This window comes from Oryctolagus cuniculus, chromosome 17 (genome assembly GCF_051225735.1).
Source record: "Oryctolagus cuniculus isolate XC-2025 breed Fujian yellow rabbit chromosome 17, ASM5122573v1, whole genome shotgun sequence".
NCBI lineage: Eukaryota > Metazoa > Chordata > Mammalia > Lagomorpha > Leporidae > Oryctolagus > Oryctolagus cuniculus.
In genome coordinates this window covers 65,128,508-65,150,661 of record NC_142883.1, presented here as the reverse complement: position 1 = coordinate 65,150,661, position 22,154 = coordinate 65,128,508, and the positions used below count along the sequence as shown (strand labels likewise).

Sequence of the window (22,154 nt, the reverse complement as noted above, 5' to 3'; positions counted from 1 at the left end):
ATCTGCTGAGGGCACGCCCAGCTGCACTGGGCTGGAGGGAGGGCCTGTGTGGGGAGGGACACAGGCTGGGCACCCTGCCCCTGTGCAGCCCACACTAGCTGCCACAGCCCGGTAAGGCAGGGCCCCACGGGAGGCAGGATTCCATCAGGGGCCGACTATCTTCACATTTGTGGGCTGCTGGCCTTGTGATGCCCAAGGGACCTCGGCGTCCACCCTGTTCACTCCTGGGGGGCTGGGACACCCTGTAGGCAAGGCCCTGGTGAGGGTAACATTTGGCATGGAGCTCAGACAGGCTCAGTGACATCCGGGCCCAGTGTGTCCTGTAGCACTCAGGGTAACAGCAATGAGGGACCAACCAGCCCACTTTGCAAATTAGTTAACTGAGGCTCAGAAAGGCTACCCCACCCCCCGGGGCCCTCGGAGTGGGGGGCACTGGAGCAGGTACAGAACCCTTCAGTGCCCTGAGGCTCAGAAAGGCTACCCCACCCCCCGGGGCCCTCGGAGAGGGGGGCACTGGAGCAGGTACAGAACCCTTCAGTGAACTGAGGCTCAGACAGGCTACCCCACCCCCCGGGGCCCTAGGAGTGGGGGGCACTGGAGCAGGTACAGAACCCTTCAGTGAACTGAGGCTCAGACAGGCTACCCCAACCCCCGGGGCCCTAGGAGTGGGGGGCACTGGAGCAGGTACAGAACCCTTCAGTGAACTGAGGCTCAGACAGGCTACCCCACCCCCCGGGGCCCTAGGAGTGGGGGGCACTGGAGCAGGTACAGAACCCTTCAGTGAACTGAGGCTCAGACAGGCTACCCCACCCCCCGGGGCCCTAGGAGTGGGGGGCACTGGAGCAGGTACAGAACCCTTCAGTGAACTGAGGCTCAGACAGGCTACCCCACCCCCCGGGGCCCTAGGAGAGGGGGGCACTGGAGCAGGTACAGAACCCTTCAGTGAACTGAGGCTCAGACAGGCTACCCCACCCCCCGGGGCCCTCGGAGTGGGGGGCACTGGAGCAGGTACAGAACCCTTCAGTGAACTGAGGCTCAGACAGGCTACCCCACCCCCCGGGGCCCTCGGAGTGGGGGGCACTGGAGCAGGTACAGAACCCTTCAGTGAACTGAGGCTCAGACAGGCTACCCCACCCCCCGGGGCCCTCGGAGTGGGGGGCACTGGAGCAGGTACAGAACCCTTCAGTGCCCTGAGCCCCTGCAGACTGGAGGGGGGCAGGGCCAGGGAAGGAACACTCATCCTGGTCACATGGGAAAGGGAAGGGGGCCCTGAGAGCCCCTTTCTAGGCCAGGTCTCTCCAGATTCCCTCCCATCCACCTGCTGCCTGGGGCCACCTCCTCCCTTGCACAGTGGCCGCAGGAGCAATGTACCCAGCAGGCGGCCCCTCTGGCACGTTCCTCCCTCAGGCAGCCCAGGGGCACACCAGCAGCTGCCCTGTCCCTGTGGCCCAAAGCATGTGGGAAGCAAGAAGGGGCAGGCGCAGGGCTGGTGACCGCCTCAGCCGCGGCCCAGTCCTCTCCCCTACCCTCTGGTTCCTTCTTCCCAGGTCCCAGGCCCAAAGAGAGGACGCCACCCAGCAGCCCAGCGCCTACCTGTGGTGTGGGCGGCTCCACTTTCCGTTTCTTCTTCTGGTTCTGCTTGTTGGTCCTGGGGTAGACCATGAGCATCTCCAGCCACCTAGAAGAGAAGAGCCAGGACACCAGGTGAGACCCCGGCTCTCAGGGACTATGACACCTGGCCCTGCTGCTGGGGGCCAGGCTGCCGGGCCTCGGGCAGCACCAGGCATCACCCCAGATGGAAGTGCCTGCAGGGCAGACTTGGCAAGCGCAGGCCTAGGACGTGGACTCCACGCTGGCAGGGTGCAGGCCTGACCACGGGTCTTGGGGCAGTATGGGAGGGCATGGCGATGCTGTCCCCAGGGCCTGGACTTGCCTCTAGAGCAGCCCTTCCAGAGTAGATGTGGGTGGGTACAGAGGGGCTGCAACTGGCAGCCACCTGGGGCTATCAAGGCAGATGCTGGCCCTGAGGCAGGAAACCAGGAGTCGCACAAGTGAAGTTCTCCGTGGTGGTCACCCGGGGGGAGAGCAGCTGATCTCCCAGGCTGCATCCTACACAGGGCGGGTACAGACACCCCTGCACTGGGAAAGTCGGAGAGGGCTGCTCAGGGAACCCCCAGGGCCCCTGTGTTGGAGGTGCGCTCGGGGCCAGTACGGGGCAGGGCGGGGCTACTGGCAGGAGGCTGTGGCTCCGGATCCGCTCTGCTGACCAGCTTCTCAGGGCTTTATTCCCAGCATGTCTGAAATCAGGCCAAGGTCCACCGTGATCACTTGATGAGATTTTATGAAGGACAAAGGAACGGAACAGGGGTTTGCTCACTGGGGCTTCGTACCAGTCCTGGGGGGCTAGAGGAAGTGGTGGGAGGCGTGGAGCGAGGAAGGGCCCTGTCCTGGAAGCTGGCTCCAGCCCGGGGTCTGGGGTGGCCAGGTGGTCCCCACACTCTCTTCAGAAGAGAAGGTAGCACAGGCCATGCCACTCCAGGTCCTCCTCAGGGCACCCAGGAGCATGCTGAGCAGGCCTAAGGGGAAGGCCTCGTGTCGCCTGCGTCAGGAGGCAGAGAGAGGCTCCCTGGCTGACGCTGACGTCCAGGGAAGCCGGGCGTGGCACAGGGGCTGCCCTCAGGCAGCTCAACCCAAGGACAGTTAACGCTCCATTGGCTCAGAGAATGAACGGACAGGACAGCCAGGTCAGATTCGGGCCAAGGTCCTGCAGGATGCTTCTCCACGGCCCCAGAGCCAAAAGGCAGCAGCCTGGGCCCTGGGCAATCTCCTGCTCCCTCCTCTTCACCAGCGCTGGCCAGGAGCAGAGCACGGGAGAAGCTAGCACAGGAACCGGGCAGGCCCGTGATGTTGGGGTGCCTGGCAGCCTGCAGTAACAGCTGCCGTTCCTGCCAGGCATTCCTGAGACCCACGGACAGGCCTGACACCGTCGCTCGGCGTCACTAAGGAACTGGCAGCAGGGCCTGAGGAGAGGAGAGGGCTCGTCACAGCACTGCCCACTGAACAGAGCGGCTGGGCTCTCGGGAACGGGACAGAGTATGTCCTCGGCACTTGGGTTGTCATGGAAGTGTCTAGTGTCACCCAGATGTGTCACAAATATAATGTAGTGAAGAGAGGGGGTTGAATGTGGCACAGCTGTGGGCACCAGACCCCCAGCTCTGGGGCTGAGCCAGCTGAGTGAGCCAGGGTGACCAGCTGCTGCCGCAGGTCTGCTCCAGGAAGAACTCAGGAAGCAGGCTGGGTAGGACTCTACCGACTCCCACATCTCCTCACCCCCTGACCTAGGACTTGGGCTGGGTGATGGCTCCCTGGGCAGCAGCAGAGGTGAGCCAGGAAGTGCAGACCTGGAGGGCACCTGCAATGGGTAGACATGGTTTGAGGGGCCCCCGGGGCTTCACAGATTAGAATTTAGTACCCAATCCAGGCATCAGAGGGTGAAAACTGAATCTGACTCAGGAGGTGGTGGGCGCTGGCGAGGTCCCTGGGTATTCACACCTGAGTCTTGGTCACGTGGTGTAACTAGCTGGCTAAAATTTAGGCAAGACGGAACTCATACCCCTGCAAAATGATGCATCCCAGGACCATGTTGGTATCCAATTGGGGTACCACCCCCTTTCCTGTAAGAAGAGGCGGAATTGGGAGGGGGCGCTCTTTCCCCCTTGGACCTGCTCACAAGCACAACCCTAGTGTCTTCCTATACCGTCTCGGGTGCACCTTCCCTCGGCTGAGTCCCGTCACACGGGCCTCTCCCACTCAGGTGCCATTTGCCTGTCTCTCGTTTACACACTACTCTTTGCACACATGTTGGGGGTGGCCCACACTCGCTGCTACCAGCCTCTGCTTAGTATCTGCATCTGTGCGGCAGGTGAGGACCCGGATCAAACCTCTGTATAGTCATCGCCCACACCATTGGGGCTTCATACGCGGAAGCAGTGAGCAGAGAAAGACGAGCACCCTGTCCCTTGCCGTGGAAGCCCTGGGCTACTGGGGACCCTGCCAGCAAGAAGGCCCCCCACCCCAACTCAGCCTTGCAGCAGCTCCGGAAGCACGGGCATGGGGAGCCCCGGCTCCTCACAGTTTGCCTGTCGGTGGTACAGGCGCCCAGAATGGACTGAAGCGCCCTCTGGTGTGGGCCGAGGCCACACGCGGCCGGTTCTGGACTAGGGGAGAGATGGAGATGCTCCCCTTGTTTGTCCCAGGCCTTGGGACGTGCGTGCTAAGGGCTGGCGGCAGAGGGCTCTGCTGCCCCTCACTCAGCTGCCAGGGTTGGGGCTGCTTCAGCGAGGCAGTGCTCTGCGTCTCCCGTGTGCCTGCGCCAAAGTGCTCTGCGCTGCGGTCATCAGCCTGTGGCCCAGACGTACTCTCTCCCCAGGGCTTCCGAATTGGCCTCACCTGCCTCCTTCCCAACCTGAAAGGGCACCAGTGGACTCCCTGGGACCTGGGTGTACCACACACAGCCCTCCATCCCGGACCAGGCTGCTAGGAGCTAACGCCCTGCTGCTGGGCCAACTGCCCCGGGAGGCAGATGCTGCTGTGAGCTCAAGGGGGCCGGGCTCGTGCCCCCCGGAAGTCAGCTGCCTTAAAACCTGGCCCCCTTCCACACTCAGGCTTCCCAGGCCTGCACACGGTGGGGGCGGGGTGGGGGGACAAGATTCATTCATTCCTCCTACCTGGCCAAGGAAGTCAGGCTGAGCAGCAGCAGAGGGGCGGCTTTCTGTGTGAGACCAGGACGTGCCCGAGGCCCACACACGAGCCAGGTGGGACCCCAGGTGTGCATGTGTGTGCATGTTGATAGTGGAGAGACATGGCAGCCTGGACACGGGAGCAGCCTGGTGGCCGTGAAGCGTGAGGTGAGGCCCAGAGAGCAGACACACCTGGGAAGCCTGCGGCGCCGCGACCCGACACACCGCGGCTGCGCATGAGCACTCACCCACTGATGGTCTCCTTGGTCTCGGCCCTTATGAAGTGCTCCTTCTCAGGCGTCAGGATGCACAGGGAGGACTTCTGGCCGGTGCGGCCCTCGCCGTCCACCACGTCCGTGCACTGGTTCATGTTGATGGTGCCTTGCGGGAGGGTCGTGGGCTGTGGGAAGACAGCAGAGTCACAGAGAGGCCAGCAGGAGCCACGCCCATCCTCAGGTGGCCCTCCCTCTGTGGAGAGCAGCACCCCAGCTTTGCCTGCAGGACGGCACGGGGAGATGGGCGACCGAGAGTCCAGCCTCAGGGGAGGGGCTGCTGACCCAAGAGCGCACTGAGACAGCTCCAGAGCAGCGGTCTCCAAGCAGCAAGCCTACCCGAGGAGCGAGGAGAGGCTGGAGAGGAGCCGCACCCCCGAGCGCCAGCTGGGGGTGGGAGGGACGGAACCAGGCACCTGCCCCGCCAGCGCTGACACAACACACCCTAACCTCCCTGACAGCCAAAGCTATAGGCCACTGAAACCAGGAACAGAAACCCAGAGCCAGGCTTTCAGAGATTCCCACGGGGTTCAGGCCAGACCAGGGGAGCCTCCTAGAGATCTGCTAGCTGTCGATGCCTGTACTCCCCAGAGGTGGGGATGCTTTGGCGGGGGTGGGGGACGCACGGTGGCCCTCCCAGGACCCTGTCCCCTCCGCCCTCTGTGCTGAAGGGGCCACAGGGATGCCATGGCCTGCAGGGCCCAGATGCCCAGCAGCCAGAGGGAGGGCAGGCTCTGAGTCCACCTGCTCTGGGGCAGCTGGCAGCCCCGCTGCGGGGCTCACCAGGAGCCTGCCACTTCCTGGGTCTCATCCCTGGAGAAGCAGTGTGGAACTGGGAGAAGAGTGGGATGGTTGGGCTATCCCTCCCAGGGCTCTAGGGGTCCCTACCCCCTACCACCAGTGGAGGGAAGGGTCTGACTCACAGAGCAGGGGGCTGGGCCTGGCACCACACACCACACACCACACACACCCCGGTTCCTCTGTCAAGCTCAGGTTAGGCACAACCTCCCCAGACCCCGGCAGCTCAATCCACCTCATCTTCCTGCCATTTCCATCCAGCTGGCCTGTGGGCATCTCGACTCACCTGCACCTGCCTGAAGCCCACTGGAGGGCTCTGTGAGGCAGACCCTGCTTGCCACACACTGTGTGGCAGGGCCTGACTCCACCCCAATCCTTGGGCTCACGGTGTCAACAATGCCAACAGCATCTTATCTGTGCCATGGTGTCAGCAGGTTACCAACACCACACACACCACACACACACAGACGAGTAACATCTGTCAACAGCAGCGCTGACGGGGGCGGAATGGTGGTGGCACTGCGGCATGACAAGGTGCGCAGCCACCTCCAACACCAGTGTCCTATATGGGGGCAGGGTCGGGTCTCCACTGCTCTCTTCTCATCCAGCTTCCTGCTAATGTGCCCAAGAGCATGGGCCCCAGAACTCATGTGAGAGAGGCAGATGAAGTTCCAAGCTCCTGGCTTCGGTCTGGCCAAGCCCCTGGCCACTGTGACCATTTGGAGAGACCACCAGCAGATGAAAGATCCATCCCTCTCTCACAATCTGCCTTTCAAACAAGTAAGTCTTTAAAACAAAGAAACATCCTATTGTAAAATCAGATGAACTCATTCTCCACTAGCCTGGCACCAGCTGTCCTTAACATCAGCTCCGTGGAGGTGTAATACACACACACACACACACACACACACACACACACACACAGAGCGATGATAACCTGGCTCACTCACAAAGACCGTGGCACATTTCCACCGCCCTCCTGAGAGTCGGGACCACGAGTAATCACAGAGGCGGCAGCCACCAGTCCATGCACGGATGGAGTGCGGGCATCTCACAGAAGCTGAGCTTCCACGTGTCACTTCTTTTGTGGCCCATGCCTATTCCCTGGTGCGGACAGAGCACACTGTTCAGTCAGCACTGACAGAGCCCAGTGGTTGTGAGTGGCACTGCTGCTCATGTGGACACGTGCCCACATGCATCAGTCTCTGAAGTGCTGCCAAACCATTTCCCAAAACAGCTACACCGCTGTATGTTTGCCCCAGCAATGCAGACAGGATCTGCTGGTAACTTAAAAAAATGCTGCCAACTTCTCATTTGCTCATTCTTTTTTTAAAAAAAGATTTATTTATTTGAAAGACAGAGGGAGAGAGAGAAAAAGATCTTTTAGCTGCTGGTTCACTCCCCAGATGCCCAAAACAGCCAGAGCTGGGCCAGGCCTGGAATGCCACCCCAGTCTCCCACATGAGTAGCAAGAGCCTGAGCACTTGAGCCGTCTGTACTGCCTTCCCAGGCCAGGAGCGGGGAGCTGGACAGGGAAATGGAGCAGCCAGAGCGCGAACCGGTGCCCACTTGGGATGCTCCCATTACCCGTGAAGGCTTAACCTGCTACACCACACCAGCCTCCTGGTGGTGACTTTTTAATACGGCTTCCAAGCGGTTCTCTCTGCCCCTGTCACAGTCCTCCGATGAGGACTGACACCTTCCACAGCTCAGCAGGGCCACTCAAGAGCGGTGACACAAGCCCTAGCTCCTCACCCTCTCCCAGACACCCACAGCCCCGTGCGAAGGCACCACTGACACCCCAGGGACTTCTCCAAGCTCACAGTGCAGGAAGCAGCAGTGCAAGGCTTGCATCCTTGGACTCTGGCTCTGGGATTGGCCCTTTCACTACTCCACACCAGCTGTGTCTGTGGGGCTCACCCCCAGGGTTTCCCAATACCCCCTAGATGGGGCTGCTGCCCACAGTTCAGGCCAGCACCTGCCCATCTGCGTTCTCAGCACAGAAGAACAGGATATTCTCAGGACAGAACATGTTCCAGGGACCAGTGCTGTGATGTAGGGGTAAAGCCACTGCCCACAGTGCCAGCATCCCACACGGGCACCGGTTAGAGTCCCCGCTGCTCCACTTCCAATCCAGCTCCCTGCTAATGTGCCTGAGAAGGCAGTGGAGGATGGCCCAAGCACTCGGGTCCCTGCAGCCGCATGGGAGACAGGGAAGAAGCACCCAGCTCCTGACTTCGGATCAGCACAGCGCCGGCCATGGCGGCCATTAGGGGGGTGAACCAACGGAAGGAAGACCTTTCTCTCTGTCTCTCTCTCTCACTGTCTATAACTCTCTCTGGCTCACTCTCTCTCTCTCTCTCACTGTCTAACTCTGCCTGGCAAAAAATAAAAAAAAAAAAATTTTTTTTTTTTTTAAAGGAGAGGAGAGGGGAGAGGGGAAAGAGGAAAGAGGAGAGAGGAGAGAGGAGAGAGAAGAGAGGAGAGAGAAAAGAAAAACTACTCCAGCAAGGCCCGGGCCCTGAGCTGCAAGGGCAAGTATCTAGGCTGTAACCCAAATCCAGCCAGAGAGTGCGTCTGCCTCTGGTGCTGGCAGCAGTGACGTCAGCTCCACAGAGCTCTCTGCCCTAATTCTACACCTCCAGGGGTTAGGAATCCAGGTCTTCAGAGGCTGAGCATCCAGTGGTTTTGATTCATTCATTTTCCAAAGGAGATGGCCATTCACAGGCTATGGACCCCACCACCATCGCACATTACGGCTTCCCTGGTTCCTGCAGCCACAGCTAGGATGGCAGAACTGCTACCAGGAGGGGACCACACGGGAAAGTACAAGACAAGGTCTCTCTGCAAAGAGGTAACACACCCAGCCAGGAGCCTGGCCCTTCCGCCTGTCCTACACCTGCTCACCCACAAGAGCAGGAAGCTCTGGTACCCTGCGGCCAGGTGACCTGTAGGCAGCGTCACCGTCACAGTCCACAACACAGTGGGACCGGCCCGGCCACACAGAGCAGCCCCGACGCTGTCCTCATCCAGGCCGTGTCCACACCACACTGCCTCCTGCAGAAGGCGGCCCTGGTTCTGCACCCCTCTCCAGCCATCAGCAGCCCCGTGGGAACCAGGAAGAAGCCTGGCCAGCTGGGTCTGCAGGCTGCAGCCACTGCACAGGTTGGGGAACCTACTCGCTGGGTCAGCACAGGCTGGGGTGGCCTCCCACAGCGCCCGAGGCCTAAAGCACCCAGCCCTGGAGTCACGGCCTGGCTCTGTGGTCTCGGCTGAATGGCAGCTCTTGGGTCTGAGTCACCACAGACGTAAAATGGGGTGAAACGGCATCCCATCCAACTGCTAACTGGCGTCGCTGTCTGGGACAGCCTGGCGCCTGATCCAGCGCCCAGTGTAGACAGCGCTGGCTGAGCAGCGCTACTCACAACGGCCACAAGGCGGGAATGACCCAGATGCCCAGCAGCGGGTAAGAGAAGACACGTGATGTGTTCTGTCCATAAATGGAACGCCAGCCAGACGAAAGAGCGAGCACTGACACAGCCTGCGACATAAGCGACCCTGAAAATGTGAAGCAAGCAGAGTTGGAAGCCAGGAGCAGAGGACGAACATCATCTGATTCATCCAACAGGAGCCCTTAGGAGCAGGCGGCTCCAGAGCCGGCACCGGGTGGGGCAGGGTGCAGCAGGGGCAGTAATGAACAGCCACACGTGTTTTTCCTCACCTGGTTAGAGCTATCCTGAGACCAGAAGGGATGCCGTTCCCGGGAGGCGAGGGCCCGACTGGCACCCACACAGCCCACCGAAGCAAGGGCAGTCAGGAGACATATTTGGGGCACCTTCAGGGGCGTGCACCACAGGGACACAACAGGGTGGAGGCATCATGGACCACCAGCTGTCCCGCTGCAAGGGGAGGGGAAGCGAGGCTGCTGTGGGGACAGGCGCCAGCTGCCTGCGCTCAGATGCCAAACGGGGATCTTGAGGACAACTGGCCCTGCTGAGTGGCTCCTCTAGGGCAGAAGAGTGACCTACACACCTGTATGCATCACACATGACCCTGAGGTTACCTAAAAGACAATGACTCCCTACACTTACAACAAAACAAAGTCCTGCACACATCAGAGCCCCAGGGTTTGAATCCCAGCTCTGCTCTCAACTCCAGCTTTCTGCTAATGCCCCTTGAAAGGCAGTGGTGATAGCTCCAGTGCCTGGGCTCCCACCACCCACATGGGAGACCTGGGAGTTCTGGGCTCCTGGCTTCAGCCTGGCCCAGTTCTTGCTGTTGTGTCCATTTGAAAAGCTAACCAGAAGGAGGAAGATATCTCTGTCTTTCAAACAGAATGAAAATAATTTTTTTTTTTTAAAGTAAAACACTGCACAGAGCAGAAGACAGCCACAGGCCCCGCAGCCTGGAGCCTAGCCTGAAAGGACTGCGGGGCCTGCCCCACATCCCAGGACTGGCAATAAGACCCAGCTGCCACCACCGTTTGTGACAGGAGCAGCCAGGGTCCTGACAGTCTATCCACAGGGCTCTGACCACAGCCTTTTGGCTAAGATCAAGTGTAGTATCTATTCTTATCAGCTTAAAAAGATTCAGCCCTGTGCCAGTTCGATACCTGACTGCTCTACTTCTGATCCAGCTCCCTGATAAAGACCCAGAAAAAGCAGGGGAAGATGGCCCAAGTGCATGGGCTCCTGCAACCCATGTGGGAGACCCAGAAGAAACTCCTGGCTCCTGGCTTCAGCCCAGCCCCACTCATTTCAGCCAGGTGGGAGTGAACCAGTGGATGGAAGATCACTCTCTCTCTCTCCCCCCACCTCTCCAACTCTTTCAAATAAATAAATAAAACCTAAAAAAAAAAAAAAAAAAAAAAAAAAAAAAAAAACCTGTTCAGCTCCTGTCCCACTCAGAGGCACCTCGGTCTTTGTGGATTAACAGGTTAAGCTGTCATCTGTGATGTTGGCATTCCAAATGGGTGCTGGTTCAAGTCTCAGCTGCTCCACTTCTGATGCAGCTTCCTGCTAATGACGTGGGAAAAGCAGCAGAAGATGGACCAAGTGCCTGGACCCCTGCACCCACAAGGCAGACCTGGATGAAGTTCCTGGCTCCTGCCTGGCCCAGCCCTGGCCACTGTGGCCATTTGGGGCGTGAACCAGCGGATGGAAGATCAATCAAGCACTCTCTCTCCCCCTCTCTGTAACGCTGCCTTTCAAGTAAGTACATCTTTAAAGCAAAGGAAAGGGACGCCCTGGGATCTCCGAAGCACCTGTCTCCGAAGTCGATAGAGAGGGAGCGCTGGTACTCAGCCAGCCCCCTGGAATGGTGGTGGGTGGGCTGTGCCTGCGGCCGCACATACAACAGTGGTCTGGGAGGCGTTCTGGAGCGGTGCAGAAACGACCCATTCAGGGCTTTCGGGGGGTGTTATCAGAGCCAGCTAAACCCATTTTTTCAAGAAAGAACAGAACACAAGGACCCTTTTCACTTGCTGCCAAGACCAGGAAGTTCCTTTGTACACCTGCTGTGCCAGACCCGCCTGCTGGCCGTTGCTGGCTGGGCAACAAGATGCTCAGGCCCCTCCACGGGGCCAGGGGCCTCTGCCAGGGGAGCTGCCCCTGGGAAGCCCTCGCCTGCCTGCCACGGCCCACCCTCCTCCAACCAGGGAGCAGGGCCTCACAGCTGACTGGCAGGCTCTGTAAGAACCACGAGTTCGCTACACCCCAAGGCAACAATGACCTCAGAATGGGACAAAGACCTCAGTGTAAGAGCAGCTGAGGGAAAAGCTTCATGACAGTGGGCTTGGCGATGATTTCTTGGCTATGACACCAAAAGCACAAGCAACAAGAGAAAAAAATAGGTAAGCTGGACTTCATCAAAATTCAAATGTCTGTACATCTAAGGGTGCTATTAAGAGAATGAAAAGGGAAGCTGTCCAAGGGAAGATACCTGCGAATCATATCCCTAGCACAGGACCAATACCCAGAAGTTAGAAAGAACTCTTAAAACAACAAGCAACTACAAAATGGGTACGGGCACAGGTGCTGTGGCACAACACATTACGTGGCTGCTTGGGACACCCACGTCCCATACTGGAGGGCCTGGGTTGAGTCCTGGCGGCTCTGCTTCCAATCCAGCTCCCTGCTAATGCACCTGGGCAAGCAGCCAAGGCGGCTCAAGGAACTGGGCTCCTGCTACCCGTGTGGGAGACTGGGATGGAATTCCCAGCTCCTGGCTTCAGCCTGGCCCAGCCCTGACCATTGCAGCCATTTTGTGAGTGAACCAGGGCATGGAAAAAAAAATCTGTCCTTCTGCTTTTCAAGTAACAAATAAATTTCTTAAAAAAGGGCGGTGGGGGGGAGACAAAGGATGAGTAGATAATTCTACCAATGAAAAGACATTCAAATCTCGGTCATTGGGGAAGTGCAAATCCAAACTACACAGACAGAGAGTGCTTCACGCCCACTATGGTGGGATTAAACACACAGTCAGAAAGCAGAAAGTGCTGGTGAGGAGCCCGTGCAGAGGTTCCTGGGAACGGAACCTGCCCCGTCCAACATGGATTTACTCTATTATCGAGCAACTCTATTCTGAGTGCATACCCCGAAGAACCGAAAACCAGGACCTAAACAGGCGCTCATACATCCACATCCACACTGCAAAGCTCACAACTGCCAAAAAGGAGAAGCAACACACCTGTCCATTACAGATGAACGGGGTGTGCACCACGGGCAGACAGCACGTCACCTCACCAGAGGAGAGACTGTACACGCGTGTAGATGGCATGCTAGCCTACCATAGAGAGAAGTGAGACTGTGGTCACGTGCCAACAGACACTCATGAAAACATTATGCCGTGGGACAAGCCAGTCACCAGAGGGCACACACTACGTATGCCACGGCCACGTGGTGCCAGGAAGTCAAATACGCAGACACAGAGCAGAGTGGGAGCTGGCGTGTAACAGGGACAGGGTCCCACTCAGGAAGATGCAGAGCTGCCCGGCACGTGGACAGACTCAGTGTCCCTGAACTCCAAGAAGCGGTTCAGACGGTAACTTCTCTGTTGCGCATAGCTGAGACCCTCGACACGGCCCACTGTCCAGGCCACTTTGGAACCCCAAGTCGGGACAACAGCAAAAGTGGTGGGCACAGAAAGGGAACAAGCAGCGCCTCCAGGCCAACACACAGATGCCAGTATCCAGACTGCCTCTGGGCGCTCCCCACTGGCAACAGAACAGAGGTCCTGACCAGCATGGGCTCCCCCTCCCCAGGGGACCCAGGCCCCGCACCACAGCTCAAAGTGAGGAAGTGACCACATGTTGACGGAGCAATGGCTGTGCTGGGCACGTGGTGGTCCCACAAACCACACCCAAACCAGCACCACGAGGCCCTTCCACCTGAGCCCCACACCCTGCCTGATTCACCCAGAGCCTGGAAGGGGACGACCCCAGCGCAGGACTGAGAGACACCTGCCTCCTGGTGAGACGTGGCCCCAGTCCCGCCTCCAGCTCCACTCCACACCTCTAGTGGGGTGGGGAAGGAGTCTTCACAGTCCCTCACACGTCACTGAAACTATGGGGCTTTTGGGGTGCAGCTGGCTCCTTACCTGGGCTTGTGTCGTTGGACCAGAGCCTCCCACGGTCCCTGTGCTGACGGTGACCAACAGAAAAGGAGAGGCGGGGCTGGCGCTGTGGCACAGTGGGTTAACACTCTGGCCTTAAGCGCCGGCATCCCATATGGGCGCTGGTTCTCCAGGACTAGAACCGTGTGGAAGCTCCACTTCTGATCCAGCTCTCTGCTATGGCCTGGGAAGGCAGTAGAAGATGGCCCAAGTACTTGGGCCCTACACCTGCATGGGAGAACCGGAGGAAGCTCCTGGCTCCTGCCTTCGGATTGGCGCAGCTCCGGCCGTTACGGCCAATTGGGGAGTGAACCATCGGATGGGAGACCTCTCTCTCTGCCTCTCTTCTCTCCGTGTAACTCTGACTTTCAAATACATAAATAAATCTTAAAAAAAAAAGAAAAGAAAAGAAAAAGAAAGGAAGGAAGAAAGAAAGAAAAGGAGAGGCACAAGCAGGCTAGGGTGGGGCTGGAAGCTCACAGGGGCCGCGTGGAGGGGAGGGAGGCCAAGGCTTCCGGACAGGCTGCCTGGTGGGCCTTGAACAGCCCTGGCAACACAAGGGCTCCGACTATTACAGACGGGCAAGGCAAGTCTGTGGTGGGTGCTACAGTGCTTGGGCAGCAGCAGTCGGAGCTGGGATGTGTCCTACCAGCCTAGGGGAGGGGGGACACACAAAGGGATCCAGGTGAGTCTTAAGGGGGAGAACAGGGCAGCCAGGGACGACTCTTAAGGTTCTGGTCCCTGCGTGGGCTCAGGGGGACACATGTGGCCGGCTTCACCCTCCTCTGTCCCGTGTGGGATCAGGGGGACATGAGTGGCCAGCCTTACCCTCCCCTGCCCTGAGTGCTGCTCTCAAATGGCCTTGCCCATTCTCTGGATGCCATCCCTGCCAGCACAGCAGGGCTTCTCAACAAGGAGCACAGTGAGGGTGGCTTGGGGATGGGGTGCACATAGGAGAGGACTTGACAAGACCGGAAATGATGGAAACTGGGTCACAGGAGGGAGGAATGGGGGGGTCTCTGGGGAAGCCCCACAGGCAGACAGGAACTAGAGCTGGGGATACAGGACAGCCCCCCCCCCCCCCGCAAAATCATTAATTCCAAGGCATCCATCAGAGGCCAGGCCCAGGCCCAGGGGCCACGGGCAAGAGTGATGTGCGGCCCCTGCCTGGGATTGCTCACAGTCCAGAGGGAAAGAGGGTGGACACTACCACTAAACAGAGGTGCAGTCACAGCGGCCAGGAGCCGAGAATTCGACCATCTGAAGGCTGCTCGTGCACGAGGACAGGACCCGTCCTGCAAGGTTCTGGCGGGAAGAGCCAGGCCCAAAGAGCAGGGGTGCGGAGGACAGATGAGGGAGTGGATCTCCAGGGCTGTCTCTGGTCCCCATGTTGTGAGGCAGCGCCATCTCCACTGCAGACATGCACCCCACTCTGAAAAGCAGAGTGGGAGCAGGCCCTGGGCACGAGGGTTTAGATAGCAGTTAAGATGTCTGCGTCCCATATCCCAGCACCTGGTCTGTCCCTGGCTCTGGCTCCTGACTCCAGCTTCCTGCTAATGCGCACCCCGGGAGCCAGCAGTGCTGGGGTCCCTGCCACCCAAGTGGGAGACCTGGACTGAGTTCCCAACTCCCAGCTGCGGCATGGCCCAGCTCCGGGGAGTGCAGCAGCAAACGACAGCTCTCTGTCCCTCTGTCCATCTACCTCTCAAATAAACAAAAGAAAAACACCCCTAAGGCCAAACTGGCTGTCAGTAGCAGTCACTCACGGGGAACATCCCTGTCAGGCACCTGCTATGCACCAGTACTGCCCCAGGCTGGGAACACGGCAATGAAGTGAGCTGACTAGACCCTGGCCACAGGAAGCTGACCGTCCAGTCTCAACACCAAGGCAGATGGTGCGTCCAGGGACGTGAGGCCGGGAGAGGCGGGAGGGAGGTCAGGCTGCTGACCTTGGGAAAGATCTCTGTGGACAGAAGGCAAGTCCAGCAAACGCATGACCCCACCAGAAGATCCTAGTGCAGGTCTAGGAACCAGGGGAATGGGGAGGGCAGGAGGGCCTCCACGTGGGCGCCAGAACCAGGGACACCCATCAGCCCTTAACTCAGAACACACAGACCGAGTTCTGGCCGATGCTCCTAGCACGTTCTCCCATGCTGCCCTTCCCTGGCTCCTCTGCAGAGACAGAAGAGAGGGACCTGGACACAAAGTTCACAGGGACGCTGGGGAGGTGGAGGGCAAATCCTTGTAGTACCCACCACAGCCTGGTCCCCCTACTTCCTATCTTCCCTCCCATGAGCTGCACCCCCTTTTTCTGCCTCTGGACACTGCCTGCACCCTGCTGACCAGGGTGCCAGGTCCTTCCCATCTGTCTCGAAGGTATCTCCTGGCCCTGCAACGTTCTCACCCAAGCCTCTATGGCAAATTCTTCTTTTGTTGTTTTTCCAGGATAGAACAGCGGGGAAGACTGTGGGACGACCCCGCACGTGTCTGACTGCCATCTACACCATGCCCGAGCTGTCACATCCATGGCCCCTCTGGGCTGTGACGCCGTCTCAGACGTTCCTTGATTCTGAGGCTCAGACTACTTGGAGGGGCACAGGTCAGGTATTCTGCACACACCTTTCACTGGGATTCAGCTGCCACTTTCCTCATGAAGAGACTGTGGCGGGAAGACAGAAACTCGGGGGGTTGCCAGGCTGTCAGTGCCATCCAGGTTTCCCACTCGGGGAAGACAGTTGGGTCGGAAGAGGCCTCCAGCAGGGATCCTTGGGCAGCTGAGGCCTGCGCACCAAGACCACCTGCATGCTGACCACCCACACCTGTGCACCAAGACCACCTGCATGCTGACCACCCACACCTGTGCACCAAGACCACCTGCATGCTGACCAGCCCACACCTGTGCACCAAGACCACCTGCATGCTGACCAGCCCACACCTGTGCACCAAGACCACCTGCATGCAGACCAGCCCACACCTGTGCACCAAGACCACCTGCATGCAGACCAGCCCACACCTGTGCACCAAGACCACCTGCATGCAGACCAGCCCACACCTGTGCACCAAGACCACCTGCATGCTGACCAGCCCACACCTGTGCACCAAGACCATCTGCATGCTGACCAGCCCCGGGGACACCAGATCCAAAGGAGACACTGTATCGACAGCTCCCGGCCTTCAGATCCCGTGGGCTCAGAGAAGGAAAGGAGCCTGGGCCCAAGCTCTCGGGGGTCAGGCCCTGTGCCTAAACACCAGACACGCGAGACATCTGAACACTGCCTGGTCTTGGTCTGGCTCCTGTCCTCCTACCCCCATCCCCACCTGAAGGTGACAGCAGCCCTGACGCCCCCACTCTGCAGGCTCCTCCCTGAAGACTCAGGGGTTGGTCACTGGGAGAAGCTGGACCCTGACTGGAAGTACAGACCCTGGAAGAAGCACCTGGTGCTCTCGGATCCCGATTCCCACAAACACCAAGCCTCTCATCCTGGGGACGGCGGCGGGAGGGCGGGGTGCGTAGAGCCTGTTAAATCCCCACTCCCTCCACACTGTTTCTCCAGAGGGCGGAGCAGGAGCAGACTCACCCACAGGAGCTGAAGACCCAACCTCCCCCAAGAAGGAGGCTAAGGTTCCTGAAGGCTGCCCCGCCCCCAAGAAAGGACTGGGAGGGCGCAGGCTCCCTGGTCTGACCTGAGTCCTTACCCAGCACGCTGCCCCAGCCCCCTCTCAGGGAGGCCTCGCCTTGAGAGTGATGTCTCAGCCCCAACCTGTGCTCCTGCGGCTGAGAGGACATACAGGCTAACGGGTCGTCCAGGAAGGCTCAATGGCGACCATCACACGTGTGGGGGTCCCTTCCTTGCCACGCCTCTCAGCCTGGTCTTTGATCCTCACACCAACGAGCAGCCAGGACAGGCTGTGTCCCTATCGCCTTGTTCAGAGCACCCCACCTAATGCCAGTGAAACCCTCTGCCCAAGGGCCCTCCTGCGTCACAGGCCCAGTGTTCCCCCGACCTCTGGGGAAGGTTCCTTCCACCTCGGCTGTGAAGCCAATCAAACGACTGTCATTCGTTTTCAGCCCAGGATGCCCACAGTGTGGACGAGCTGAGGGGCTCAATTCGCAGGACACCCTCAATTGTCTCCCAAGCGCAGGCCCCCAACTCCAGATGGGTGTCCCTCAGGGGAAGACATGACGACGACTGTCCTCACACCCCAGAAGATGCCCCTTGGACTCTCCCAAGTTACAATCCGATGTGGCCCGAGGGGCCAGGGAGGCCATGTGCAGGGCCCTGGCCCAGGGCAGGATGTGAGAGCACACTGGAAACCCATCTCCTTCCCGCAGAGGCAGCATCCGTCTCCTCAACCCTCTCTTGCCCCCGTGCTGCCCTCAAACAGCAGGTGAGACACGGGTTCACCATGGGACTCTGGCAGGAAGGAAACGGCAACTTCCCGTGGAGGGAGGGGCCGGGGCCAAGACAGGGAGGGCCTTTGTCCCCTGCCTGAACAGATCTGCTGTGGTCAGAGCGTGAACTTCAACTCTCCCCGCATTGAAGGAGAAGCCAGACAGAAGGCAAAGCACAAGGTGAGCGGGGTGGCAGTTTGCTAAAAATAGAGCACCGCTCCCAAACAGCCTTGGCAACCGGGTACCCAGCTTTCAGCAAGGAGAGTCTGACCCGCCTTTCCACCTTCAAGACCCCAGGGCCAGGCAGAGGAAGTGACGGCGGAGCCCTGGCCTCTCTGACTCGGAGCTCAGCACCGGCTCCATAGCACCACCCTGTCTGGAGGCTGTGGCCGGGGTCTCCCAGCCCCCCACCACAGCTCAAGGTGTGAGGTCCACACGCCCTATCAGCTCTCGGGGCACATGTGAGCAAGAGGCGGCTCCAAAAGTGATAAATACAGGAAGTTGACCTGCAGAGGTCCACTCACGCTGCCCAGCACAGCCAAACAACCCCAGGGAGAGTCCCTCTGGGAACAGAGCCCACTAAATAGGTGGGAAATGCAGAGGCCAGGGAGGGTGGGAGGGTCCCAGCTGGGCCTTTCTCAGGGCCAACTACACGACCCGAGGAGCAGGCAGGCGGTCATCAGGTGGTCTCGTGGACCCGCCTGCCCTCCTCACCACAGTTCTGGTGCTGTGAGGTTGTCACTGCCCCATCACAGCCATCAGCCTTTCCGAAGACCCTGGACACTTTGGACACCTCCCACAGTGCCAGGCACAGTGTAGAACAGGAGGCAGGTGGCCAAGGAGGCCAGGCCAAGAGAAGGGGCCCTGGCGAGCTCATAGAGTGGACAGCAAGGCCTGACCTTGACTCCAGAATAGCCATGAGAGCCGGGAGGAAAGTGTCCTCCATCCCAGCCCCTGTCCTCCAGGGCCTCAGCCACAGGGGCTTGGAAGAGGAACCAGGGGAGGACTCCACACACAGCACAGGGACTAGGAAGAGGAACCAGGGAGGACTCCACACACAGCACAGGGACTAGGAAGAGGAACCAGGGGAGGACTCCACACAGCACAGGGACTAGGAAGAGGAACCAGGGAGGACTCCACGCACAGCACAGGGACTAGGAAGAGGAACCAGGGGAGGACTCCACACAGCACAGGGACTAGGAAGAGGAACCAGGGGAGGACTCCACACACAGCACAGGGACTAGGAAGAGGAACCAGGGGAGGACTCCACACACAGCACAGGGACTAGGAAGAGGAACCAGGGGAGGACTCCACACAGCACAGGGACTAGGAAGAGGAACCAGGGGAGGACTCCACACACAGCACAGGGACTTCGAAGAGGAACCAGGGGAAGACTCCACACACAGCACAGGGACTTGGAAGAGGAACCAGGGGAGGACTCCACACACAGCACAGGGACTAGGAAGAGGAACCAGGGGAGGACTCCACGCACAGCACAGGGACTAGGAAGAGGAACCAGGGGAGGACTCCACACACAGCACAGGGACTAGGAAGAGGAACCAGGGGAGGACTCCACGCACAGCACAGGGACTAGGAAGAGGAACCAGGGGAGGACTCCACACAGCACAGCACAGGGACTAGGAAGAGGAACCAGGGGAGGACTCCACACACAGCACAGGGACTAGGAAGAGGAACCATGGGGAGGACTCCACACACAGCACAGGGACTAGGAAGAGGAACCAGGGGAGGACTCCACACAGCACAGCACAGCACAGGGACTAGGAAGAGGAACCAGGGGAGGACTCCACACACAGCACAGGGACTAGGAAGAGGAACCAGGGGAGGACTCCACACACAGCACAGGGACTAGGAAGAGGAACCAGGGGAAGACTCCACACACACAGCACAGGGACTAGGAAGAGGAACCAGGGGAGGACTCCACACACAGCACAGGGACTAGGAAGAGGAACCAGGGGAGGACTCCACACACAGCACAGGGACTAGGAAGAGGAACCAGGGGAAGACTCCACACAGCACAGGGACTAGGAAGAGGAACCAGGGGAGGACTCCACACACAGCACAGGGACTAGGAAGAGGAACCAGGGGAGGACTCCACACACAGCACAGGGACTAGGAAGAGGAACCAGGGGAAGACTCCACACAGCACAGGGACTAGGAAGAGGAACCAGGGAGGACTCCACACACAGCACAGGGACTAGGAAGAGGAACCAGGGGAGGACTCCACACACAGCACAGGGACTAGGAAGAGGAACCAGGGGAGGACTCCACACACAGCACAGGGACTAGGAAGAGGAACCAGGGGAGGACTCCACACACAGCACAGGGACTAGGAAGAGGAACCAGGGGAGGACTCCACACACAGCACAGGGACTAGGAAGAGGAACCAGGGGAGGACTCCACACACAGCACAGGGACTAGGAAGAGGAACCAGGGGAAGACTCCACACAGCACAGGGACTAGGAAGAGGAACCAGGGAGGACTCCACACACAGCACAGGGACTAGGAAGAGGAACCAGGGGAGGACTCCACACACAGCACAGGGACTAGGAAGAGGAACCAGGGGAGGACTCCACACACAGCACAGGGACTAGGAAGAGGAACCAGGGGAAGACTTCACACAGCACAGGGACTAGGAAGAGGAACCAGGGGAGGACTCCACACAGCACAGCACAGGGACTAGGAAGAGGAACCAGGGGAGGACTCCACACACAGCACAGGGACTAGGAAGAGGAACCAGGGGAAGACTCCACACACACAGCACAGGGACTAGGAAGAGGAACCAGGGGAGGACTCCACACAGCACAGCACAGCACAGGGACTAGGAAGAGGAACCAGGGGAGGACTCCACACACAGCACAGGGACTAGGAAGAGGAACCAGGGGAAGACTCCACACACACAGCACAGGGGCTAGGAAGAGGAACCAGGGGAGGACTCCACACACAACACAGGGACTTCGAAGAGGAACCATGGGGAGGACTCCATGCACAGCACAGCGGTCTGGGGGCTGAAGAGTGACGCAGAAGCCAAAGGCAGCCCCCACAGACCCCTGACCTTTTAAATTCTATTTCTAGAACCCTACACTCAAGAAATAATTCAAAAACACCGAAAATGTGTCACAGCTGGAGCCCTCACCATCGCCTACACTGCTGTCAAAACGTCTCTCAAGTTTCTTTCCTTTCAAGTAACGTGGACAATCTGAAAATCTGGATGGAACATCACCACTTCCGAAATGCTAAACTCTGCTTCCTGGGGAGGGCGACTGGCCTAGTGCTCGGGGTGCCCGGAGGCCATCTCCTGGCCCCGGGACTTGGGTCCCTGCCACCCACATGGGAGACCCAGGACTGAGCTCCCTGCCCCTGGCAGGCCTTGAGGAGTGAGCTGGCGGAAGGAGGCTGCTCTGTCTCTGTGCTTCTCAATAATTTAAATTCTGCTTCTTAACCAGTCGGCAGTGTCCTGGGCCTGAGACGTGGGAAGGGGCATTCCGAGGGCACACATACACAGGAGGACAGACGGGCCCCCTGCGTCTCCTCTGTCCCTGGTACAGATTATCTAAATGAAACAGGCTGGCAGGAAAGACGGGGACTGCTGAGAGCTGGTTTAAGGTCTACAATCATCGTGAAAGCTGTGCCCACCTCCCCTTTCAATGGACTACATTGAACTAGGCTTAAGGTCAGCCAACAGCGGGCAGAGCCAAATTCCAGAACACTCGCACCAATCCATGTGTTTCCTGACCAAGTGCTGAGGGCATGCCAGTTCCCTCTGACTCCCTCCACGAGGGAAAAAAAATCCCCGGCTGTGTTGTGCCCCCCCACACACACACACACTTACAGAGAGACCCTGTGTGCTCTGGACTCCAGCCCACGTAGGACTGGCCTCGGGCAGTCAGGAGGAGGGGCGGCAGGGATCCGGGCAACCTGGATGGCTGAGGCCAGAGTCCCCGATGGGGAGGGTAGCAGGCTTCCAAGGGAACCCCACACCCCTATCCGCCAGCTCTGTGCACAGCTGGGCGCAGCCCCACCCAGAGAGACCAGCGTCCTTGCCCGGAGTTGTCCAGTAGGGATGACACCCGAAGGACTCCTCTCCAGGGAGTTGTGCTGTGCACATGAGGCAGAGAGGGCCTGTCACCAGTCAACCTGCGTTTTCAGTGAAGGGTGGGAGCTGCTCAGAGCGCTCAGATGCCACCCTGCTCCCTGGGAGTCTCTGCGGGGCCTGGTGGGGGCAGAGCGGGCAGCCCCACCTGGAGGAGGGGACGGAGAAAGAGACGAGAGTCCGGGGAGCAGCTGGGAGCAGCAGGGGCTTGCAGCCAGCCCTTCCCTCTC

At 59.2% G+C, this 22,154-nt stretch overlaps 1 protein-coding gene across 10 annotated transcripts in view; it reads right to left on the bottom strand.

Annotated features, from left to right (window-relative positions):
- MPRIP (myosin phosphatase Rho interacting protein) overlaps positions 1-22,154 on the bottom strand; it is a 119,238-nt gene that overhangs the window by 44,427 nt on the left and 52,657 nt on the right. For all 10 annotated transcript variants that reach the window (XM_070061694.2, XM_070061693.2, XM_070061692.2 and 7 more), the window contains exons 4-5: positions 4,988-5,139; positions 1,594-1,678 (exon numbers count right to left, since the gene is read on the bottom strand). In XM_070061694.2, the coding sequence (XP_069917795.2) occupies positions 1,594-1,678; positions 4,988-5,139 (237 nt within the window). The remainder of the gene's footprint in view (positions 1-1,593; positions 1,679-4,987; positions 5,140-22,154) is intronic.